This window comes from Charadrius vociferus, unplaced genomic scaffold, assembly GCF_000708025.1.
Source record: "Charadrius vociferus isolate BGI_N301 unplaced genomic scaffold, ASM70802v2 scaffold51, whole genome shotgun sequence".
NCBI classification, from domain to species: Eukaryota; Metazoa; Chordata; class Aves; order Charadriiformes; family Charadriidae; genus Charadrius; species Charadrius vociferus.
Genome location: NW_009646939.1, coordinates 4884418 through 4909321, shown reverse-complemented (window position 1 = coordinate 4909321; position 24904 = coordinate 4884418). Strand labels below are relative to the sequence as shown.

Sequence of the window (24904 nt, the reverse complement as noted above, 5' to 3'; positions counted from 1 at the left end):
CATTTTAATATCACTGATGTTTTAAAAATGTATTATAAGAGCTTTCATTTGAAAGCAATTTTGGGTTTGGTGCATATGGAGTGCAGATGCATTTACAAGTATTGGCATGCTTCAGAGATCTCTAATACATTTTCTAACTGCACCCTCTAATATCCTCAATTTTAACACTAAAACGGCTACTTAAAAGTACTACTCTTTTGCAATTAGATGTCTCAACCCTCCAAACTGGATTTCCCTGGTACCATGTTCTGCACCTCTGCAATACAATACTGCAGAGAAATACAGTTACTGAAGGTGAACAATATGAAAAAGTATACCAGGAACCTGCGCGTCCTCCTGAGTTCATGCATATCAAACTGAATTCTGATGCAACAGAAAGATTCGTGGGAGGCAAAGAAATCTGGAGGTAAAAACATGGTCTACTGCATAACTTCAGGCCCCACTGTATGGCCTGTTCAGCCTTTATACAAATGAAAAATACAGGAAAGTGTAGTTTCAAAACTAAAAACCACCCCGGTTTTGCCATGTTGCATATGCTTATGCTCAGGCACAAGCCGGAGGTAAACAACTATACTAATTTTCAAAGTCAGATTCAAGTCTTAATTCCATAGGATTTCACATACATAAGGACAGAGTGAAACTGAAGGCAAATCTTATCTTAGAAAAGAATCCTTATGGGTCCCTTCCAACTTGAGATATTCTATGAATCCTAAGATTATAAACCAACTATTTGTCTAGGGTCTCAAAAGAAACATTAAATAGAAGCATTAAGAAGAGGAGGCAGGATATTCCAAAAGCTCACAGCAGCTTTATGACCAGCAGGGTTTGAAAGAGCAGCTTTCCAACCAGCCAGGTTCCTTTACAGCTGTGAAATAGAACAATATTTTAAACTATGTTCAAGATCTGGAGGTCTGGGATGTAGTTACCAAGTCAAAGGGTTTTTTTTTTTTATTTATTCTGAAAACTCCATTCCCCAATATCCTGAATCACTGCAAAGGCTACCATACTATTTTGGGAATAGGAGTGAAATCTGACCAACCCAGGTTCAAGAAACTGGTTTTACATTAAGTATTGTCCATAAAACACTCAAGCTGAAAGAGCACTAAGTGCTAAGTATTGATTACCACTTGTCCTGTACTATATTTATCAAATGAGCTAAACTGATGGAATCATCTGATGGGCTCATTATTTATTGTGCACTTTTACACAAAAATATAATAGAGCAGCTTAACAGCATGGCTTGAAATTACTTAGATCCAGACCCTGTGACTCACTCATATGTTAATGTATCCGTGAAGTTAATGCAAATAAATGCAGAAATCCCACCAGGTTTGTAGTCTCCTTAAACAGTGTTTTCATTTAATGGGAACTAAACAAGGAAACGGAGAGACCGTGGGACCTGTGTGAATCCATCGCTTCTGCCTACTTCTACCACAGCACACTGCCTCCTCTGCCAGCAGCAAGCGAGAGGCTGTACTTCAAGATGCAGATGGTCTGCATTTTAGCAACAATAAAACATTCTTGCTTTTCTCATCAGGTGTACCACATTTAAATCTTCACAATTCAAAAAGATTAAGATTAACAAAAAGGTAAAACCTATGCTTTGTCTGAAAGGAGTGAGACCGTGGGACCTGTGTGAATCCATCACTTCTGCCTACTTCCACCACATCACACTGCCTCCTCTGCCAGCAGCAAGGGAGAGGCTGTACTTCAAGATGGTCTGCATTTTAGCAACAACAACAAAACATTCTTGCTTTTCTCATCAGGTATACCACATTTAAATCTTCACGATTCAAAAAGATTAAGATTAATAAAAAGGTAAAATATATGCTTTGTCTGAAAGGAGCACCACCTTTTCAGGCTACAACAAGTGCAGACAGCGTTCAGCTAAAACGTGCACATACTCTACTCTGGGAAAAGCCTACCTGTGATTTGCAAACCTCAGGCACCAGGTTTTCTTCTTGATTCCTAAAAACTCAATACCAGGTACACACATACTAGCATACATAGATGGACATACACATCTACTGTGCACAGGGAATGGAAGCGTTCATGTCATTCACCATCTAGTCTAACCATGGGGGTTGGACTAGATGATCTCTGAAGGTCCCTTCCAACCCAAACCATTCTGTGATATACCATACTTGGGCAACTACCAGTACAGCCATTTATCACCACACAACAAGAAGTACTGTGAACCCAATACAGTACTAGCTACCTGTTTTAGACAGTTTGCCGGTACTTCTGTTACTTGATGAGCTGTCTCCTCTTGTCAGGACGGTTATGCCACCAAAACTGGCTGTCTTTGTAATGGCTGGCTTCAAATTTCGATTTGAGCTGTCCGAGTCCGTGCTGCTCCATGGCCTCTGGTGGTCTGTCCACTTCAATTCGTTCTCTGTACTGCTCTGTCGACTGCCAGATGCCTTCCCCGTGCTGTCTCTGTTACCCCTATGGGCATCAGGAAACAAAGACTTATACACAAACAAAACCATGTCAGGGCAGAGTCTATCTTTGGGTACCCTGCAGCAAGCCTAATAAAGAAAAAGGAAATACTCTGCATTTACAAAAGCATGCCTGAGGCAGGGGATTTGACCGCCATACTCATCTGCCTTCAGCAAATAAACACTACTATACCCTTTTACATACACAGCACTTACCGCTGCCCCCCTTTTGCATATATCCTATAAGAGCACTTCACGAGACAGGGCTGACGCAGCAATATTACGCAGCACTGACATAGTATTTCTGTTGCCTGTTGACCGGTCTCTTCCCTCAGAAGACCCCTCGCTACTTCCTTTGTTGTCCATCACCTGTAATGTTTTTCTAACTTCACCTGCCCTATACCTTTGTCTTCATATCCATCCTCCTTATTTTTATTGCACCTTGCCCCCACTCATCATTTGCCCTGTAAAGTCATCCAAAGCCTTCCCCCAGTCGTGTGTCCTCCCACTGTGACCCCAAACTCTTCAGTGCTAACGCTTCACTTACAGACCCACCGGTTGGGTTGGGTTCCCCCCCACCTCGGCCTCCGCATACGGCAATTGCAAAAATTTCTGGGTAGACCGTCTGTCCTTGAACAGCTGCAGAACACCCAGGGTACTGCAAGAGTCATGTGTGAGCAGAATTTGGAGGAGAATTTGGCTTATTTATGGTGAACCGCTTACAATGTGCTGCTAAAATGACAAAACCAGCACGCCTACCACAGCTTAGTGCACCAGGATCATTATCCCAAGTGATGCTAACAACACTGGCTTTTGGAAGGCTTTTAGAAGATATTTTCCACCCCTCTGTCTTGTTCTACAGTATAATACCTTGCAGGCTCAAAGCTCTTTTTCTACAAATCAAAAGGGTGGGACTGTATCTATTTTTCTTTGTCCCCTTTCTCCTTGTGAACATGGCTCCCGCTTATTATTTGGAGAACCTGCCGAGCTGTGTCACTTGGGATGTGAAGGAGCAGCGTGTCAAAGACGGGATCAGGCCGGTGCGTTCCTTGCCTGTGATCAGAGCCTCTCACAGATGTGATCAGCAGTATTAACCTGTTGACTTTTGCTAGACCCAGACAGTGGGAAAGCATGAAGAGAAACAGCACAGAAGCAACAACATAAAACAAGGAAAAAGATTTTGAAAACAAACTGTCCTTAAGATTTAATTGAAAAGCAAAAAACCAAAGTATATTATTTACAGACTCTTGCATTCTTGTACTTAGAAATTAACAATTCTCTTATATTTATATTCTAATGGAAAAGAGGGAGAAGAACAGAATGCTTTTATAACCCAGTTATCTGTGCTTTTGGGTGACACAAAATCCCTTTTTGTTGCTCAAACCTGAAGAGATATTAGTTATTAAGTGTCTGGGTGTAAGATGCCTCCTTACTCCTGCATGCCCAATCCTAGACTCTCATGTCATCAAGCAAAGCCCAAAACATGGAGAAAAGTTTTTCAGCCAGCTGCCTGTGGCCATGGGATGCAGCTCCAGATGCTCCAGCACTGTTCCTTATCTGGTGCAGTCTCGCCATCTCCTCTGAGGCTGCCATGCTGACACGCAGAGTCAGCAACCATATGCCAAATAATCCTGTGTTCTTTTCTCCTCATAATCAAAATGTATGTAATATAGATGGATATAGGTTTGAAGTGATATAGACTATCACTGCCACATATACAAACCTCAGTGCATACAGATCCAACTTCTGTCTAGCTATCCACATGCTTTACTGGAGGAAGGATATGCTTGTGAAAGCATCCATTACTTCTGCCCGCTCTGCTTCAGACTTGTGGCAGCTGATTGACTTTAAAAGCAGTTTGGCATGCTCAAACTCCAATCGGTTTGAACTGAACCTGTGGGAGGTCATGGTGTGGGAAGAGAGCCTTCCTAAGCCACTCAGAGGAACACTGTCATCACCAGGTTGGGTCTTCCACTGATCCAATGTGTCAACTGATTAAAAAAGTACTCCATGAATTCATAGACTGACGCCTACTAATTTCCTGTGGCATGGGACGTGATCTGGGATATGGGATACATCTGAATGTTCTCTGGGCAGAAAGAACTGGAGTTCGGAAGACAAAGTTCACAGAGAAAAAGGTTTCAAAACATTGCTGCTTTAGATAGGGACTTCAATCAGTTTCACCTCATTGTACTTTTTCTTCAGCTTTTAATGAAACAATGAAAGGAAAAAAGGTCAGTCTGGGCACTAATCTGTGAAACATGTCTGTTGTGTATACTAGACCAAAATGAACTTCCATCAGTCACAGTCACCCCCAAATTGTGGCAGTTCAAGCAGCCGGACAGGCAGCTGAAAAATCTCCTATGGTTCTTGAGCCAATGATCCATAAAACCAAAGGAAAGGGTCCCACTGGGACCTTCTCATTCAGAGTGTGGGATGAGTGGGGTAAGAACTCTGTTTTCCATGCTCCTTTCCAACCAGAAAAATGACATACCCATACCCATCAAGGTCTTCCTCGGTGAGGACACAGACAGAAACACGAGTGAGAGTTACTGGGAAATAATTATTAAATAAAGTGATACAAACCTAAACAGCTGTCTTTTCTTATGGGTATCATTGCATATGCTACTGTCTTCCAACAGCCTACTGAAAAATGGAAAGAAAGATTGTGGTAACAGACACGGTAATTCAAATTTATCTGATCTGTAAAGTTATATTTAATTTCTAGCAACATCTTCCAACTTCCACTAGATTCATAGTTTAAGAAAAACAAGGCTAAAATTCCACACACACACCCTCCCCCCCCATAACTGTGTACAGTCAACTGAACATAAGAAATGTCAGCCAGGGAGGCCGAAGGCCATTTAACATTTCCTGTTAGTGTGCAAGGTAATTCTCAGAAGCCAAGGAACCATACATCTACATCCAAAAGAAAATTCATAAAAATATCACCTAATAAGAACCTAAAAAAATGCAAGCCAGGAAAATACTGCATATATAATTTTAAGCACTTGCTAAGCTGCTTGGAAATCTCTGCAGCTCAGAGAAATGCTCAGGTTCTCTGATGAACAAGAAAGGCAAAGCACTTAAACACATACCTAACTTTCAACACAGCAAATCAACAAGATCGCTCATGTGCACAGAGCTAAGCACAAGTTGAAGTGCTTCACCTGATCAAAGGGTGTAAGGCATGCAGCAAGAAAAAGCAGTGTTCTGAGGAATGCAGCTGATGTCTTTCCTCCTGGCAACGGTGCAGGCAGTAAGTGAACCCCAATTTCCAACCTGGCCTTTTTCTGGTCTCCACTTGGGTATGTGTCACCACACCAGGAAAGCTGATCAGCCAGCTCGCGGGTTCGAGCAAAGCAAACCAAGTGCAAAACCCAAAACTGGCCACATTCTCCTGCATGCAGGTGGGGGATTGAATGCATAAACCAAGGGAGGTTTATGGACTTTGGCAATAGAGTTTGTGGTTTATCCCATAAAGGTCCCCATCCTACCCTCAGCAGCGCAGTACCTGAGCGCTTTCCATACTGACTTGGGAAGGTGAACAACTAGGTCACGTTTATTGTCCCAGTCTCTCCAGAGAGGGACAAGTAGGTTTATGGGAGCATCTGCTTTTTGGGTTCCTCTGTTGAAATTTTGATTTATTTTGATAAAACGTATCTCCATAGTCATGAAACAGAAGCAGCAGCTGAGGAAGTATCCTTGGCTGTCAGAATAAGAGGTGGTTAGATGATAGTGGCCATTACCTCCTGAAGGCCTTCCCTCATCCCACTTACGGGACTGTCCATCGGAAAAGCTGGTTTGTACCATTACCGTGGAGTCATTTTCTATGGGAACAGCCTTACCCATAAATGCATCTAACATATGTAAGGATGGACAGAGACAGAAATACTGTGAAAGATAACTCCCCTCTTCAAGGGGATGATAAACAGTTTTAAAACATGCACAGGCCAGACTTGGGCTAGCACTGCTCAAAAACTTACCAGTGAAATTCCCAGAGTTTTTTGTTAAAATCCTTATCTGCCATAAAGGTGCACAATTTCTAAGATTTGCAACACAGTTAAGCTAATTTATGGCTATTATGGAGCTAACACTTCACATTTTGTAGATCTTAATCACAGTTTCTTCTTCTCTTTGCTTTAAGCGGATTTATTATAATAAAAAGAACATCCATAAGAACCACCATCACACAGTAATGCAAAGTAACAATTGGCTCAGATATCATGATTTCACGACTACAATGCAGCAGTAAAGCAGGTCCGGTCTGGGGGACTTGTGAGCCTTCACAAGTGACAAGTGAAGTCAGCGCTGCCACTCAGCCCCACAGGAGAGCAGGTTAAACAACAGAAACAAGTGTGGTGTTTCATAAATATTGTCATCCAGCCACTGCTAGAGTGCTTTTTAAAGATCAATAACTTAAATTCTAAAGGCACTCCAGAGACAGACTGGTCATTTGAAATGAAGCTTTCGGTGGGCTCCCCCTCCCTCCTACAATCTGCTTTTTAAACTGAAATGCAAGCAGCAGTAACGCCTTATCTGCTCATATACAATACTTCAAGGCAATCTACCCCTCTCCCCCCCCCTTAAAGCACAACAACACTGTAGATTATATGGATTACAAATTTGCTCAACAGTCTTTGCATTAGGATAAACAACTACAGAACTATGATAGACAAAATAATAAGAGAAACAGCTAAGTTTAACACCAAAAAAAAAAAAAAGCTATTTTTTACCTGTTTTCCACAAAAAGGTTTTCCTGGGAGCAAACTGACTGAAAAATAAAAAAGGCATTGTATCAGACGTTCTAGATATGCTCTGCTGTTCCAATTCCTTCCTTGATTTTAGAATTATCTCCCCTGTTCAGGCTTAAGGGGATTTCAATTCATGCATCATTTGCATTTGCAGAAGACAGGGAAAAAAGGTCAAGAATAAGGTCAGGCCAGTAAAATAAATTCCATGCATTACAACACATTGCCAACGAGGGGTCTCAGTTTGGAAACAAACTGAAACTTCTCAGTCCTGAGATCAGAAGGCGGCGGTATGTGCAAAATACTGGCAATTCGAAGGGAAAAAACATTTTTCCTACATAATATAAGGTTCCTCTGGTCTGCCCTACCACATCAAAATAAGATTGCAGAAGAGCACAGAGCTGCAGGTAGGAAGGACAAACAGGAGGAAAGCATGCAGAATTGACAAAGTTCTTCAAAGGGAGAGAAGATACTGCAGTACTTAGAAACACTGTGTGAATTCACATTTTATGGTTGCAGAAGAAACAGTCATACCCACATTCATATATAAAATGATGATAATCATCTTAATAATAATATTAAGAACAATAATAGTCTAGTGCAAAAAGGATCTCTTCTGGAGGACTTAGATCCCAGGAAAGGTGAAGGGCTCAGAAGAAATAAATCCTATGGGCAACTGTATAATTCTTTTAGCATTACTTAATTTTTTATGCAGAGAAATGAAGCTGTGCTCAATTTCCCATGAATAATTCTCCCTCTTTGATTTTTTCATTTCCCTCCTATTTCATGTTCACTACACAAAGTGCCTTGTAGCTGTCATTGGATTATATCTCCATGAGGTACAGAAGAAAGGACAGTCAGTACTTGCACTGAATTTAAACAAAAGGCAGGCAAAGTGAGAAGGGCACCAGAGATCATGCCCATTACTTCTGTAACAACAGGACTCAGCTCAAAGAACAATGCAATGCCATCATTAGCTGTGTCAGATTTTAATGGTAACGGGCTATGCATGGATTTGGGATGTTTCTGTTTTGAAAAAAGTGAGCTAATGACCTACTCAAAGAGCACTGGCCAACACTAGAAGCAACACCCTGCTCATTCCCAGTGCTCCCACAGATGCCTGGGCAAAGTCTTCCCTTGGCACTACAGCCAGTGCCATCCCATCAATTTACACAAGGAAGGAATTTAACCCTGAGAAGGCAATGTGATTTCTCGTTAAAGCTGTAGTTCACCCATGCAGCATCCACATCAGGGAAAATCTGACAGCCCTGTGGGCTTCCCAGGTGAGGTCCCACCCTGCACTCCCACTAAACACACAAGGCTCTGGGCTGCATTGGTGGCAAGCGCACCTCTCCTTAGCACACAGCCTCAGGACATCAGGAGCAAGTTCTCCATTGCCAGGGACCAAATTCCCACCAGCTATAGCAGACCTAGTGTTTCACACCAGGCTGAGAAGAGACACAAGCTGTTTCCCCTAAAACCACTGGGACCCTTTGCACAGCTACGACACTGCCTCTTCTCTCATTTTATGTACCTTACTCACAAGGTTTCATTAACAAATGTGGCTGTGGAGACTTCAGCATAATTCTACCTACCTACGAGCACAGTGAAATCATCCCATGGGCTTGTACAACCTCAACTGCGGTGCTATGTCTTCAGTTTGAGGTTCATGACAGGCATTTGTGCATTGACTTTGCTGCAGCCACATTTCCAAAGCAGCGTTACAGCTACTCTTCCAGAACAAGTAAATAAAAACCTTTGCTTAGACCAGACTACTGGTCTGTGTCCCCACAAAGTTACAAAAGGAAAGGGGCATGTATCTGTTTGGATTTTTTTTTTTAAAAATAAATCTATTTTTTCAAGTTTTTAAAGAGACTGGGGCATAAAGCAGAAAAAATATCTGGGATTTATATTTTATCAAACATGTGGAGAGGTCTGTTCCCTTTTCAGTGTCTTGATGGGAACTGCTATCAATTGCATTATAGACTTAGAGTCTGTAATAATTCCAATTGGATAGCAATTTAGCTACTACAAGGTCAGGACTCGCTTTCCTGATCTATAGCATCAATAATGCTCAATTTAAAGCACCTGGAAAGCTTAAGTACACAGCACAGCTGTTGCCAAAAACATTCTCAAAACATTTGGCTCTTGTATACTCAAAGACACTGACAACAAACCTACAGAAGGAAAAAAACTTAGGTAAGATTACCTACAAATTCACCCCCTCAGAGACCTCTGCATGCAAGATTTCCATTAGGGTGCTTTGTATGACTAATTGACATGTATGAAGCAAGAATTTCACTCTTCCAATTTCCCAGAGCCTTTTAAAGTCTCAACTGGAAAACGTTCATCAGCCCTGCCAGTGCACTAGGTATACTGGGGGGGTTGCTGCACTTGTTTTTAATTACATTAGCCAACACAGATAACTATTAACATGCAGCAATATCCTGCAGTGGATACCATCAGGTAATCATTTTCACATCAGTTAACAAGACGTGATAAATCTCTATCTTCCAGCTAATGCTTATTGCTTGATCTGCAGCCATAAACAAAGGCTCTGTACAGCAGTATGGGAGCTTTAGTACCTACAGGTTTATGGTAGCCAAAAGAAGGCGTGTCTTTGTTTTGGTTTTATTAATTTTAAACCCTCTTCCAATTTTTTTCCTACTAGGAAGATAGGACAGGCTGAAGAACCCTTTTCAAATATTTCTTTCATGACTCTCTTTAATCAGAGTGATAAAGATCCTCAGTGGTTCCTTAAGTAGAGGAATCATGATTTATTTTATCTAAAGGATCTGGCTCTTCAGAATACAGCCAGTCAAAAATAGCTGTTATGATTAACAACAAAAAATAAAAATTGTAGCATATTTGCTTTAATAAGTTCCATGTGTACCATGGGCAATTCTAGCATTTGTGTAAGTAATAAAACATCTACATTTTTCAGTGAATACAAAGTGATTACTAGAAAATACATTTATGAACAATGGATGGTCCTTATGTGATTCTGGCTCATGAGGTTATACATTGCGTTAACCTTGAAGAATGAAATTTCCCCCACGTAATTTGATTGCTAGTCTTTAGAATCAATTTTCCGCATGCTTAAAAGCCAAACATAGTGTACCACTTACGCACGCATTTGATATTCTCTGCTAAATCTACAATTTGAATTAATGCACAGGGAAAGAACAACATACACTTTTTTATTATTATTCTTTTACATTTTTCCTTTGCCTTTCTCGGACAATCTCTTTTCAACCTGCTAAAAGCAACTAAAGCAGTTCAGACAAGAAACTTCTTTGCAAGACCCAGATACTCCGGGTCCTCTGCTCCAGTGAACTTGGTTGTAAAATTCAAAAATTGTTGTAAAACTATGGTTCCAACCAAAACATGTTTTAAAAAGGAAGGTTGTAGGCTTTGCAATTAAAAAATAACCTTGAAATTAGCTTTGAGCATAACAGAGCTCATGCAGCACTGTTTTACTGTTAGCAGCCTGAAAAGTTTGAGGTGCACTTTGTAGTTCTTATTTCAGTGAGCTGGAACAACCACATTTATTAACTATTTATTTCTTCACCGATCCGTTTATTAAGATATCACATTAACATGCTTCTCAATCCCTGCCACTTGCTATGACTCTATACATGACAGGAGTCATGAAAACCTCCCGGTCCTCTTGTCAAAATTTATGATAACCAACACAGCAGATGGAAAACTTGCCAGGAAGTATAATTTAAACTGACTAATATAAGACTAATCATCATAAGGACTATCATAATGATGGCATTATTCATTAACATACTTATTTTGTTAAAAGCTTCCCACTTGGAAATGAAGATATCTGGCGCTCTAGAGTGCTGCCAAAGCCAAGGAAGGACAAGCAAGCTTTTTGTTGGCTGGTGTGGGGGGTCCAGGTTAAGACAGTTTTCACAGCACTTGAAACACGCACAGAATTTTTTGCCCCTGTCACCAGACTGCCTTTTCCTCCTAAATTTTGTTCCAAGTTCTGACTCTTGGGCTGATCTGTTATCCAAAGTGTTTTGGGTACCTCAAACATGTTTAGAGAGGGGGTTCTAGGTGCAACAAGTTACGGCAGTACTCCTGACCTTCATGGCTGCCCTTTGGAGACCTCTCATGCAAGCTCTTTTCATGCATACTCTAATTAGAAGTGAAGAATCTATAATCCCTTTACTAAGGTTCATAAGCAAGGCACTGATAAAGGTTTGACTACAGCAGTGTAAACAATATAGAGATAATAAAAATACCACATGATTAATCCCTCCCTGTCTCTCTACATCTATAATTTGCAGGATGACAAGGCTTAGGTACCTACCTCAGAGAAACCTGGGGAAAACTGGATTGATTAATGATTGCAGAGGGCTTTAAAACTATGAAGTCTTACATGCAGTAAGTGGCCACCTATAACAGGAAGCCATTGCTGTCTTTCCTAAAATTGAAAAAACATGACATTGTCCACCACCACAACCACTGACATCATCTTAAAAAACACCTCGTATCTGCGAGGAGCGCTCCACTCGAAAAAGCTCAGCTAAGACATACATTCCTGTTAATATTATTAGTACAGCTTGCTGAAATTCACTGCACTACGATGCTCAGGAGCACCTGCAATAGCAGGGAGAGAGAGCAAATGAGTGGATATGAGAGAGAGAGGGAGAGATCCCTAACACTTCTGATCTTTAAAAATGCTCACTCCCAACCCATTTAAAATGCCTGCCACAAACCACACTGTTACTCATGGTCCTGCCACTCGGAGATGCTATCCCAAAGGACCACAATAACCTCCTGCTGTGGACAATTAATACGCTCACTGCTTGCCTGGCTTTAAAACTCAAGTACCTAAAGAGAAAAACAGCAGCCCATTCTGGAGCAAGTTTCAACACACTTTTCCAGTCACCTCCATTCCCCAGCCTGGCATTTCTAGCTGCTGCTTGAGATAGAAACTGCGCTGTTTTGGCAACAACTTTCCACATAGTACCTTTAAACAGCATTTTGTCTCATTTGAAGTCTGCTTCAAAACCCAAAGATTTTTTGGTTTTGCACAAGCTCCTCTGTAATAAGCCAGAATCAGCAACTTTCATGTAGAGAACAGGTTGCAAAGAGGCTTTTGCAGCCCTCGAACAACTCAGCAACTCGACCATATATACTGTGACAGTATTTATATCAGACCCACTTGCCAAAAACAAAACATAAGCCAAAGGGCCTCTGCTTTTACTGCAGTTGTCTCAATCAAGAAAGAAAAAGCGAGGCTAAAAACATTTATATGGGGCAAGTTACTTACTAAAAATCAAAATTACGTATCACAAGTGAGACAACACACACCTTAAAACTATTCAGTGTATTCTGCTAAAGAAAAATAACTTGGATGTGTGCAACTCCAAAACCAGAGCTAAACAAAAGGGTATCTATACTATTAGCTCTACAACATATGAGCAGTTATAATTTAAAAGGACACTGCCAAATATAATTTTCAGTAATAGTTTTAATTGGATTTATTCCCATATTCCTCTTAGTGGCAGAGCTCCCACTGAAATGTGAGATAAAACAATAAAATGTTGACTTTTTTCTTTTTTTCCTTTTAGGACCCCGTCATTTCAGTATTATAGCAAATCATGATTTTCTTCCTTTTTCAGGAATACAAGGTGCTACTCACAGATGTTTCATATTTAAGTCTTTTCCTCTAGCAAAATAGCTTGTTGCGCAAGTTCTGCTTTTTGGTAAAGGCAGGAATTTAATGCCTATTTCATTTTATTCCTTTCAGAATAAAGTCATCAACAATGTGACCGACTCTTTTTGATGGCAGAAGTACAGCTCCTTAATCAATCATTTCAAAAAACCCATGCAATTCCACTTTCAACCTCTGGCTTTTCTTTGTTCTTGGTGTCTTAGTGCTACAGCCCTGGTCCAAAGAAACAAAACCACGAGGAGGCTCTGCAGAAAGACACTTACAAAATTTGATCCAGCTCGAAACAAAATATGAAATAACACAACTATTTGAAATTATTGAGAGTGTCCATTTAAATCACTGCTCTTTGGTTGGCAAAAGAGAGGGGGGGAAAAGAAGGAAACCTAGACCACACAAACATGAACATTCAAAGACACGGGGTAAGCACTCCCCAGACAACATGCTGGGCCTGATCTCCTCTCTACCCTTCTTCCCTGCAACTCTCATCACCTCCTTCTCCAGAAACCAACCTCCGCACCTCTCAAGCTCCTCTCGGACCCTCTGCGCCAATCGCCCTTCCCTGTCGCCTTCAGCTCCACAAGGACAAGTCCAGCTGCGGTGTTCCATGTCGGAGGGGGGCAAGACTGTCTGACTACCGGCGAAGGTATTGGCACTAAAGAGGCAATTAAAACAACTACTCACATCTTGTGCAAATATTCTCTCCCTCACTCTCTGATACTCCTCTTCTCTCTCTTCAATTGATTTACTTCGTCTGTCATCTCTAAATGGAAGAATTCTGTTTTGCTGAGCAGAAAGAAAACCAGGAGGGTTATATAAGTTGAGCTGTTAAAAACTGCCGTTAAGTAAGTGTCAGCTGAGAATAATAAATGTTCACTTAAACAAATGAAGCATGAAAACGATAGCTGTCGTTCCTGCCCGGAGCGCCCTGCGAGGCTGGGCACCCCAGGGTTTCCAGGTAGATACTGCACGCGGGTTCGTAGAGCGAGTGGCCGAAAGGAGGCTTTCTGCACGGCTTTTGTGGACCCGCCGTCCTAAAACCGGGTGTTCTCACCCCAAGCCTAAGTGTCATTGCTCTCGACTGCTAAGATGTCTCGACTCCCCTACAGGCTGCGAGGAGCAGGAGGGCAGGCAGCGCTGCGCTACCTACAAAATCAAGGAAGAGGGAAACTAGGCAGAAAGAGCTCTGCTGCAAACCCTAGAAGAAACCTGCCAAGGTCTATGTGTACGAGGAGGAGAAGTGCCAAATATCCAGCACGCCAGCTTTCACCATTTCCACACCAGAAAGGAACCCTCGACTTCAGTTTTGCTGGGAAAAGAACGGCCATTTGTGCCTCTCGGTAAACCACAGTGCGGGAAATGGCAGTGCCGTGAGAGGGAGGAAAGGAGAGGAGAGGAGAGGAGAAGAGGACCCCCAGCAAGAAATGCTTCATTGGCAATTGGGTTTCAAGCACTACTCCTTCTCCCCCTACACCCCAGCACCTGGTGAGACAGGTCATGATGTTTTCCTTTGGCTGATCCCCATGTTCATCATACCCTGAAAACTCTTGGGGTTTGCTTTCGAAGCCAACTCAGCTGCAGCATAACTGGCAAGGCTGCTATGAGCAATTCAAAGTCAAAGAAAAAGGGAAAAAAAGGAAAAAAAAAAAAAAGAAAAAATCAGTCTTTTACTGAAAACAAAGGAGAGCAGCAATGAGAGACTCACTGGCATTGTCCCTCCACAAATATAACCTAAGCAAAGAAAACATACGCTGTCTTCTTACCTGTGAGAATTTTCTCATACAAGCAATTCACGTCAGAACCCATTTTGAATTTTTTTTTTTTTTTAATATATTCCACATACACAGCTTGCACTGGATTGAAACAGCACAACACCTGCTTTTAAAGGCAGCACAAACACACACATTTCCCTGGCGCTCCCCTACTCATCGGGCTCACCTAAGATAAGGTAGTGTTATGGCACAGGCAACACAGAGGGGGAACATCTGCCACAGTACATGCACAACAAGCAAGTAAGTTACACAGACAGTAAAAGGTGGTGAGGGACCAGGAGGAGGGAGGGAACTAGAAGATGAAACTGATTTCTTTTTGGTCAAAATTTAATTTAGGATGTTTTTTTTAAAAAAAAAAAAAAAAAAAAAATCAACCTGGCCTCACCATCATATGTTTGGGGCATTTTTTTTATTTTTTTTTTTTTAATTTTGGGTTTTTTCCTCTCTCCTTTTTGGGCTACATCAGCTTATCACCAGTCCATACTGAAATCCAACTCTGAATGGGTACAACGGAAGGAGGAAGCTGTAAGGGAGCGGAACAACTGCCATAGTTAGGCGAGACATTGAGAAATGCGACTGACACAGCCTTCCACGGAGCCGCCGGCATTCCCCCTCCCGTGGGCATGCAGCAAGTCCTGCGCCAAGCAAACCACCCATGCAAACCCCACACACTGCCACGGCTGAAGCGGCCACGCCGGGGCTGGATGCTACCCACGGTGGTGGTACGTACGCCAGAGGAGGTGGGGAGTGGGGGCAGGAGGGCAGGGGAGGAGGAGGAGGAGGAGGAGGAGGAGAGCAACAACAAAAGAACAACAATAACATCAGTCAGCCCACCTTCAAAAACAGAACAAATTTCAGCAACTCTCGAACCGAGAACCAACCTGATTGTCTTCTTTATCAATACTAGAGTTATCTCGCTTCAAGATAAATCGCTTCTGGGATTCTTCACCTTTTTCATCTTTTAAATGTTCAGAAAACCTTTGCTCTGGTCTGCCAGCAAAGTAAAACATAGCAATAAAAAAATCTTTCTTTTGGTTTTGCTTTGATCTTTATTTCTCAGTGCTCTTTGTTTTCACAGAGGCATTCAGTGCAAAAGCAGTTAACATTTGTGCTCATGGTGAGACGCTGCCTATAGCTGTCTGAGGCTGCTGTATCGCTGCTAACTGTTATTGCTATAAATAGCTTTTGTTGTTGTTGTTGTTGTTGTGTAGCAAGGAGCGGGAATCCAAAGTCTCAGTCACTGAAATATTTAGACTCTCCTCACTGTGACTGAAGGACAGGGAAAACAAATTAACATACTGTATGTTAATTTGCTTCCTTCAGCAGCTGTGACCTCCGGCAACACTGCCGCTTAGCAAAGCCTATCCACCTTTAAAAGTAAGGAAAAACTGACAGAAGTCTTTAAAACCAAAACCAAGAGTTTCCTCGCTCCTAATAAAAAAAAAAAAACGGTAATTCAAGAGACTGATGGTGTTTTGCTTAAACAAAATATTATCTCATCACCATTCAATGGGGAAAATACTCTGCAACAATCACAGAGAATCAATTAATTCCCCAATTTAAACTCACCCAGGCATCCATTTATTTATTTTTAAAAGCCAAACCCCACTGGTTAAAAGCTCAACGTTTTCAGGTCCATAAAGTGGGAGGATGCTGGTTCCACATTCTCACCTTGCCCAAAAAGCAAATTTTAAGGAGCATCTCATGTCACCGAGCTGGTCACTGCCAATGCCTTGTGGCTGTCCATAAATAACACTCCAGCCTGCACCACTCCTGAATCCAAACCCGTAATGTTTTAAGCCCCACTGATGTCAACAGGGCGACTGGTGGCCCGGAGAACTGAGCTGGGATTAACACACTGCTATCACCCAACTGAGGCATTGCTAACGTACAAGCTGGTTTATACAACCAGTAATAGGCTGTGTCATGCCATGAGGGTTCCATCAGGGGACACAAACATTGCGCTCTGTGCTCAGCTCCTAACAACTGTAAAGGTAGGAGATGCTCATGTCTACATAGAGACCTATATAAATGAGACACGGAGCTTCCACTGACAGTAACTGACCAGTTGTGAAGAAGTCAAAAGGTAGAATTTACGGAAGAGAGTGACTTCATACATAGTTTTTAAAAGTTCACTGTAAACTTCAAAATAAAAATCTCAGCTTCATCTTGTCTCAGAATGGAAAAATTAAACCAGATGCGTAAATCAGCCACCGTCTTGTTGTTATAGCATTCAGATTTGCACTTAACTAATTAGCAATGGATTTCCAATCAAAATACAGCACATATTCATGCCATAATTACAGTCCATTACAATTCACTGTCAAATGTGCAGGAAACATTTGTAATTAACTGTTAGAAATACAATACCGAGAGACAGCAGCCCTCCTGCCTCGCTTTCTGTATGAATTTGAAGGACTCCCACTTCTGCTCATAATAAGCACTTTTGTGACAAAGCAACAAAACAGACTAGCCTGATTTCCACAGCTTTTGAGAATTCAAGAAACCTTTGTCCATGAGCATTAAGTGCTAGCAGATATAGGGCCCAACAGATGAAAGTCAGCAGACTCTCTGGATGCCCTACCAGCCTTCTTTTTGGCAGTCCAGAGGAACATGGCTCTCTGCATAGGTTTCTAACCTAATGGGTCGTTGTTGATGTCTCCTCATAAACAGAAAGACTACAAAGCCCCATTAATGGATTGCTACGTGGGTTGTTCTGCCTTTGCTCCCATTAACGAGCACTGTGGCTGCACAGCCAGAAAAGAAGATTCATTCCCTCAAGTATTCTGCCCAGCTGAGGAATGTTATTTTTCTGGTTTTACATCCTAACACACAACCAAGCTTCTGCAATTATACTATTAGTGTAAAATTTATAGTTGTAAGCTATCTGCTGAGCATCTAATAAACTATATACCAACCACAATAAATAACTGGGGTTTTAAAATGCAGAGTTAAAAAAATGTAATCAAAAATTAGAGAGGAAAAAAAAACTTGAAAAAGCAATTTGGTAAAATGTCTCCTCCAACTACCAACTTATTTAAACAACAGCACAGTTTTCATACTTCATAGCATTATTTTCATTTTTTAATCCCATTTTCACTTCATTTACTATTTATAAAATGTTTCCACTTGTCAGAAGAGAATAGGAGAAGCGTGAGATCAAGCTATGAGCCTAAACTAATGATCCGGTATGTGCCTGTTAATAAAATTAATCTACAAGCCCAGTAGGTGATTAATCTCCACAGCTGTGAAAAGAAGTTTGCCTGGGTGAACACGCAGAGCATTACGGAGCGCCACACTACTACCAGCACTACGAGGAGATCCTTCCCTGCCAGTTGTCACTGCGACTCCAGGTCACTGTTCCCAGTGAGGTTGCAAACTGCGTGACCAGCTCTGTTTCTAAGGATGCAAAGCCTGAGGGAAGTCTGTCAAGTGAGAAATAGGATACCACAGCAACAAATGTCTTCAGGCACGCCAACCTACAGGCCTCCCTCAGTAAGTGCTCAAGTATTCAAAATCAGAAAAGGACAATTAGTTGAGAGAAATGGAGACTAAGGACTATTTTAAATAAGACATCAGAATCCAGCAACATTTGCATGTAGAGTTTGGGGTATTTTTTTGTCAATACGGTTTACTGCATTTTTAATTTTTTTTTTAACATCTATTGCAAAACCATATTGTTAGTAGGATACAGATGGCAAACTAAGCTTAAAACCAGTAAGAGGAACCAAATGCTCTAATTATTTGGGTAGAGAGGAAGTCGATTCTGCAAAGATTGGGGTCCGGTCCTCTGATGGAAGTCAGTGCAAGTTGCATGTTCACAGCTTTAAAGTCCCCTATAATTGTATAATGCATTTGCTGAAAGGAAGTAGAACCACTGTGGTTATTCTGGGGAAATCTATTGCATTAGTTTATGAATTTGTGGGTGAATCAACTGCTTGAAAATGGAGGAAAATAATATGTAATTTAGAGTAAGATGCAGTATACCATCGATATACTAATATAGTATATAATTACAGTAATACAGCAGATACAGTGAATTCACCTCATGTGAGTCCTAAATAAATAACAATCGCATTTACTTTTCTTCTGAGCTTTTTTAGCCCTGATGCTGCCAGTAGTAAAGTCTGTACAATATACCAAATTGTGTTCATGAATGTAAGGGAGTGAATTTATCAAGCTTATTTTTAATACTAGCATAAATTAAGATCTTACTCAAGTCAAAGCAGGGCTAAGAATTACTACCACAAACCCATAGAAAATCAGGAACTTATTTACTATCTGGTTACATAATTTACACCTTTAAACACTAACCACACCTCAGTTTAATTTTAAGTGCAAAAACTGGGATTTGCATAGCCGTTTTGAAGAGACATTGAGTACTTCTAAAGACCTTATCCCTAACTCAAGTACTCTATTCTGGGACCATCGGGAAAAAAAACCCAAACAAAAAAAACCCCCAACACACCACAAAAAAACCCCAAAACAACATACAATACCTGTCCTATATTGGTGGCCACACAGTACACCCATCTACACACTAACAACAGTCTGCAAGAAAAGACACAAATGCAGGCTTACAAAGAGTGCTGCCCACATGTACGATACTCGTTTCATTTAGCCCCCATACCTGGAATCAGCAAATCACCTGAGAACCTCAAACCCCACTACTCCAAAAAAGCTTAAGGAAGAAATACCAATTCCCTTTTAAGTCTATAGGACTTTTGCAGTTTGAGGACTGTATTGAGAAAAACGGAAAGTATGACCCAATTATATACCTTAAAGGCTCAGAAACCAACACACAGGGAGGTGGAAATCACGCAGCCTAAAACGAAAAAAAAGTAACTTTCGGGGTGGCTTTTTGTTTGTTTTGTTTTTATTTAATATCAGCTTTTGATCATCCAAATTTTTATTGCTTGACAGGATGGGTGGAAGCAAAACAGCTGTGCCCTAAAAATGCAGCTTCACAAAAACACAATTGCATATGAACTCATTTAATATTTCCTAAAAGTTGTCAGGTAGCTCAGTTAGTCATCTTTCTGGCAACGTGCTTCAGAACAAAACACACAGTGCGTTTCCTCCTTTCCTGTAAAGCTTTTGATCAGGTGCTACGAATGTTTAAGAGAAATTGGATCTCAAAAGTAAGTCAGTGCTCTTTACTGCATGTCCTCGGGCAGCTGTGCAGCCCCCTCCTCACCCCGGATCTACCAGAGAGCCTAGAGGCCCTTTCAGCAGCCAAGACACCCTCTCTTCTCCATCCTGCCTAGCAAGGTAGCACCACGCTATTCAGGTAGGTGCCACCAGGATACCTCTGGGGGAACCAACTTCAGAAGGTGTCCTGCAGCACCCAAACCTTTTGCCATGAAAAACTTCCTCAAAATCCCTGAGCTTCTGTGGACTCCTGCAAAGTCTGCTCACGTCACTCAAACTCTTGGGAAACCTTTTTTCTATTCCATTTTCTTTCATAGTGGAAAAAAAAAGGGAAAGGATGGATTACAAATTAACTTTTTGGGAAGCGATTAGCTTGCCTAATTGCCAGATGTAGCATGTAGCAGACATCATTAAGCCCCCTAAGGCCAGTGTTTTTCCCTGGTTCACAAGTACTTCTGCATACTTCACCGCAGTATCAGCTCCAGACTTGGGGAGAGTATTCAGGCAAAACCTCAGGGCAGTACTGCTCTCCCATTTCTAGTGGTTGTGCTCCTTTCTTATGCATCCAGTGATCATTTCAAGTCCTTCAGGCTCATTTTTGCATTGGGAGATCATTGTAACAGTCAGGTGAAGATATGGGTCAAGTTTCTTATTTCTGTGCCTGGAATACTTTCACTGTGAGGGTGACTGAACACTGGCACAGGTTGCCCAGAGAAGCGGTGGAGCATCCATTCTGGGAGATATTCAAAAGCCATATGGATGTTTTCCTGGGCAATTGGCTCTACGCAGCCCTGCTTGAGCATGGGGTTGGACAAGATGACCTCCAGAAGTCCTTTCCAACCTCAACCCTGCTGTCATTTTGTGACACACTAGGTCAGATATATAGTAACAAATCTACCGCAGAACAAAGCTCCATCATTACCTCTTTTAGATGTTTTATTGTGTGCGCTTTTTGTTTTGCAAGTTGGTCATTATCATTTACTATTGTCATTTTATAGTTACTTATACCTTACTTAAGCAAGGGCCTAACAAAAGACACTTTTCTGGACTCATTCCTTGCAACAAAGCCTATACTTTAGAAATGGTAAAGCTGGAATAAGCAGCAAAACATTTCTGCGTTAAGATTTTGATAGCAACATCCATTATAGGATATTTTTTTTCCTAGTATCATTATGCCAATTTTAATGTGAGCTACTTCCATTCACTTCAGTAGAGTTCCTCTCAATTTATCTCAGTATGACAGAAAACAGATTTTGTCCCTCAGGCATAATTTTTTACATGGACTCTTTAAGGAGAATTCCCCCTTACGTGCTCATTTAATGCTTCTCATTCCGAGTTAAACATTGTAAGTAGTAATGCAAAAACCCCCCAAACCTTAAGTCCCATAACCAGGTATTCACTAATTAATCAAATTACAGATTTTAAAAACATATTGCAGAGTTGCTATATTGCTGTCAGGATACACGGACTAAGGAAGTCACAGGGCATTTCCTTGCATCTGCCATGTTTAGAAGCAAACTAATGCAGTTTCATAGACCCCTATTTGCATGGGAGATAAGAAATTAGGCACTGGGAGCTGGTGGGGGGGGAATCTGCACTCATTTAAAATAAGTTAATTAGCTCCGAAATAACTGGCTAAGAAACAGGAAACACAGATACCACACCAAAAGGACAAATGGGAAGAGACAAGCATGAGCTTTGAGCGTTACGGTTCTGAAGACTTAGTCACTGTATGAGCAGAGCACACAGACAGCCTGGGATTGTCAGGGCTGCCTTATACATAGCACATAAATCTTTATTATGAGGCATATGTTTCTGACAGCACCACAGCGCACAGGCTGTTGCAAGATGCCTTTCAAAAGAAGCAACAACCTCACCATGTGTGGAAAAGATGGGCGCCAGTACAGTGCCTGATGTAGCTAAAAATCTAGCAAGTGCTGTAACGCAAGTCATCTGCAAAAGCCTCCCAGGTAACGGCGAAGCAGCTGTCTGCAGGACAGGAAAGAGAGTTCAAAAGTGGAGATCGCTGCGGTGTGCAAGAGTCTAAAAACAACGAACTTTGCGTTTGCAATGAGATGTTCATTTAATGCACGTAATGGGGGAAAGCATGTTAATATTCCTCTTCCAAATGAACGGCAACACCACGTGAAAGATAGGTAGGGTAATGGGGCTAGGAACAGGCAAAACACCACCGCCAGGTACCCACAAGATCATCACACAGCAAACAAAATGAATAACCAGCAAAATGTTCTTCACAAGGATGCCATCAGGAGAGCAATGGGATGGTGAGAGCCGGGGAGAAGCACTGCTGCTGGCACGATTCAGAGAAGTTGGGAAGATTTAAGGCACTCTTATGCACGTGTTCTGACAGTCTAACAGTGTTTTCTTGTTATTTGCACTTGTCTTTAATTAAACTGACTGCTCAGTCCCAACATCACGTTGGCCTCTCTTTTGAGGGCATGCTGTGACACAGTATGGTGGCCTTTCTCGCTTTGCTAGTTTGTGAATATCTACTGCATCTGCCTGCTATGCTTTTTTTTTTTGGTTTTATGCTGGAGGCTCTCCTCGGGTTCTGCATTACCGCCACAGTAAAACTACGTAAGCATTACTGTTTCTTTGCTTTACCTTGCCAGCCACAACCCTACTATCTGCAGTACAAATGACTATTTTGATCATGAAGACATGGAAATATATTCTGAGAATTCAAGAATTTACAGAACTTGGAAGCAAATATCATCATTGTCAAAAGGCCCCAACGTAATGACGATAGGCAGAATTCCAGCCCTACAGGTTAAATTATTTGATTAAATTCTCTCAGAACAACATTTTTCAAGAATGAGGGCCCAGAATTAGAGCCTTCGTGTATTTAGGGGCTGATGGATGCTAAAACCGAGTTTCAAAAAGTCAGAGTCAGAATTTAAATACAGATAATTGTTAAAGTACAGTGCAGTTACATTATCACAACTTAATACTTAAAACCACTCAAGATGGCATTTCAAGCATTTAAAGGTAAATGCCTCATTAACAGATTGCTGCTTTTATGGTATGAGTCACTAACAACTTCTGTTATGATGATAAAAGCACACTGAAAGCCATCAAAAAAAAAAAATTAACCCTGTACAAGACAGCTCCTTCAAGGTGCTGCCTCCTCTGTAGCACAGGGGAAAAAAAAACCTCAAATACAAAATGCTACATTCTTCCTCATTTAAGACTCTATATTCTTTAACGTTTCTTTCAGAACAGCATCTTGGCTCTAACCATGTTCTGCATTTAACAACAAGGATGTGAAAAGTCACAAATTATTTTGACAGGCATTCTCCCCTCTAATCGGGGTTGCAGATAAGTCCGGCAGGACTGAAAGGAAAAAACCAGTAATGGTACATGGAAGCGACATCCCCCTGGGCTTTTTGTTCAGAGAGAGTGAGGTTCACTCTGTCGTTCTTGTCCACTCCTTCAAGATGCTCAGTCCCAATATCCCAGCAGCACAATTTCAGTGGGACTGGTACCAGTAGCCTTTCCCATTATGAAAACAGTGGTGAAGCTGAAGGCTGCAGAATGGACAGAGAAGATGTACACCAAATCTCTTCCATGTCAAGTTATTCTGTGTGAGGACCAAGCAGAAGGACAAATCCTGAAGGCTTTCAAAGTATACGGTATTTAAAGAACCGGATCTAATGTTGAGGTACCAACTCAACTCATGAGCCTCACAAGCTTTCCTAAAGCTTGACTCCAGAGTCTGCCTAAGCACAGGCTTCAATATTTGACCCAGTATTTTGGGTCCAGAACACAGAAATCTAGCACTGAACTCAGAGAAGCAGGCAGGGTAAGGGCACACTGAAATACCAGCTCTTCTGCTATACGGGCCTGAAGTGCAAAGTCCTGCCTCAGACAGGGACCATTCTCAGAGCTTCAAAATGTTCCACTGTCCTCCTGTAATCAAACTAAGATTATTTCTGTGCCCGAGGGACCTGCTTCTCCTGCTCCACTCCCCTGGACTGGAGTTAGTTCTTGATATTCAGGATGGCTATCGAGACTGAACATTTTGCCCAGCACCAATTTATTTCCAGCTAGTGGAGGCTCGTAAGTGGTAGCATAGTTTATTACGGAATTCATTAATATTTGATTTTAAGGATGTGGCATACTCTGTAAGTGGCTGAAAATCAGCATTGCATAACTGCTGCGATCTATTTAAAATTACATTTTTCTATCTTAGAGTTCAAAAACTAACAAGGAGGAGAAAGAAACAGGAAGCAAACTCAAGATTTGAACACTACCAATGAAGGCAAAATGGTTCTCCAAAAGCTGACCGTGTAATGAAGAAACCATTAGTCTTCTTTAAATGCCCCAAGCATGCCAATTAATATCATAATAAATTCTTGTGCTTACTTCTACTTCAGGCCATGAACATTTTTTCCATCTCCAGGAGGAAGACTCACGGATCAGAGGTCATCCCATGAACAATCACTGGCCTGAAGAAGAGTGCCAGTTTTTAATAACCTGTCAGAGACAGCCTCACAAGGCTACCTTGGAAACAGCGAACAGAAGCAACTGACTTTGCTTATAAAAACACAAATTTCTCAAAATTCACAATACTTTTTTAATTTCTAGTGATTATGTCATATTTCTTACATTAAACATGAGGCAGGCCACAGAAGCATAAAAGGCAATTACTAAAAATAATTTGGAACACCTCTAAAATTTACTTGCTCGTATATCAGCACCTCATTTCTGAAATGCCCAGATTTAAAGACATTATTTCACCTACTACTGACATACAGTTACCTCTGAGGAAAGCTCAGGGGCCATTTCAGATTTCCAGATCTGCCTCCAGTGATTTGAAAGTATAAATGACCAAACAGCAGCTTGATTAACGGGCACTTTCCTGTTACAGTTCAGACGAGCATGTAAAGACATTGGTTAATTACTCATGCAAGGAAGAGCTTCCCTCAACCAAATTACCTACTTGCTATTCCATAGTCCCCTCTTTCTGGGTAACCTCCCATCTCCCCACACAGACCAGGTGATGATAAACTTCTGCTTTTATGAAAACTTACAATATTCAGTGGCGTGATTGCAAGAATTAAAAAAAAAAAA

The 24904-nt window shown here is 41.3% G+C and overlaps 1 protein-coding gene across 1 annotated transcript in view; it reads right to left on the bottom strand.

Moving 5' to 3' along the window:
* Positions 1-24904, bottom strand: part of ARPP21 (cAMP-regulated phosphoprotein, 21kDa) — a 106333-nt gene that overhangs the window by 62191 nt on the left and 19238 nt on the right. Inside the window, exons 11-15 of the mRNA XM_009894998.1 lie at positions 15541-15649; positions 13572-13673; positions 7178-7215; positions 5028-5087; positions 2219-2448 (exon numbers count right to left, since the gene is read on the bottom strand). Of these exons, the coding sequence (XP_009893300.1) occupies positions 2219-2448; positions 5028-5087; positions 7178-7215; positions 13572-13673; positions 15541-15649 (539 nt within the window). The remainder of the gene's footprint in view (positions 1-2218; positions 2449-5027; positions 5088-7177; positions 7216-13571; positions 13674-15540; positions 15650-24904) is intronic.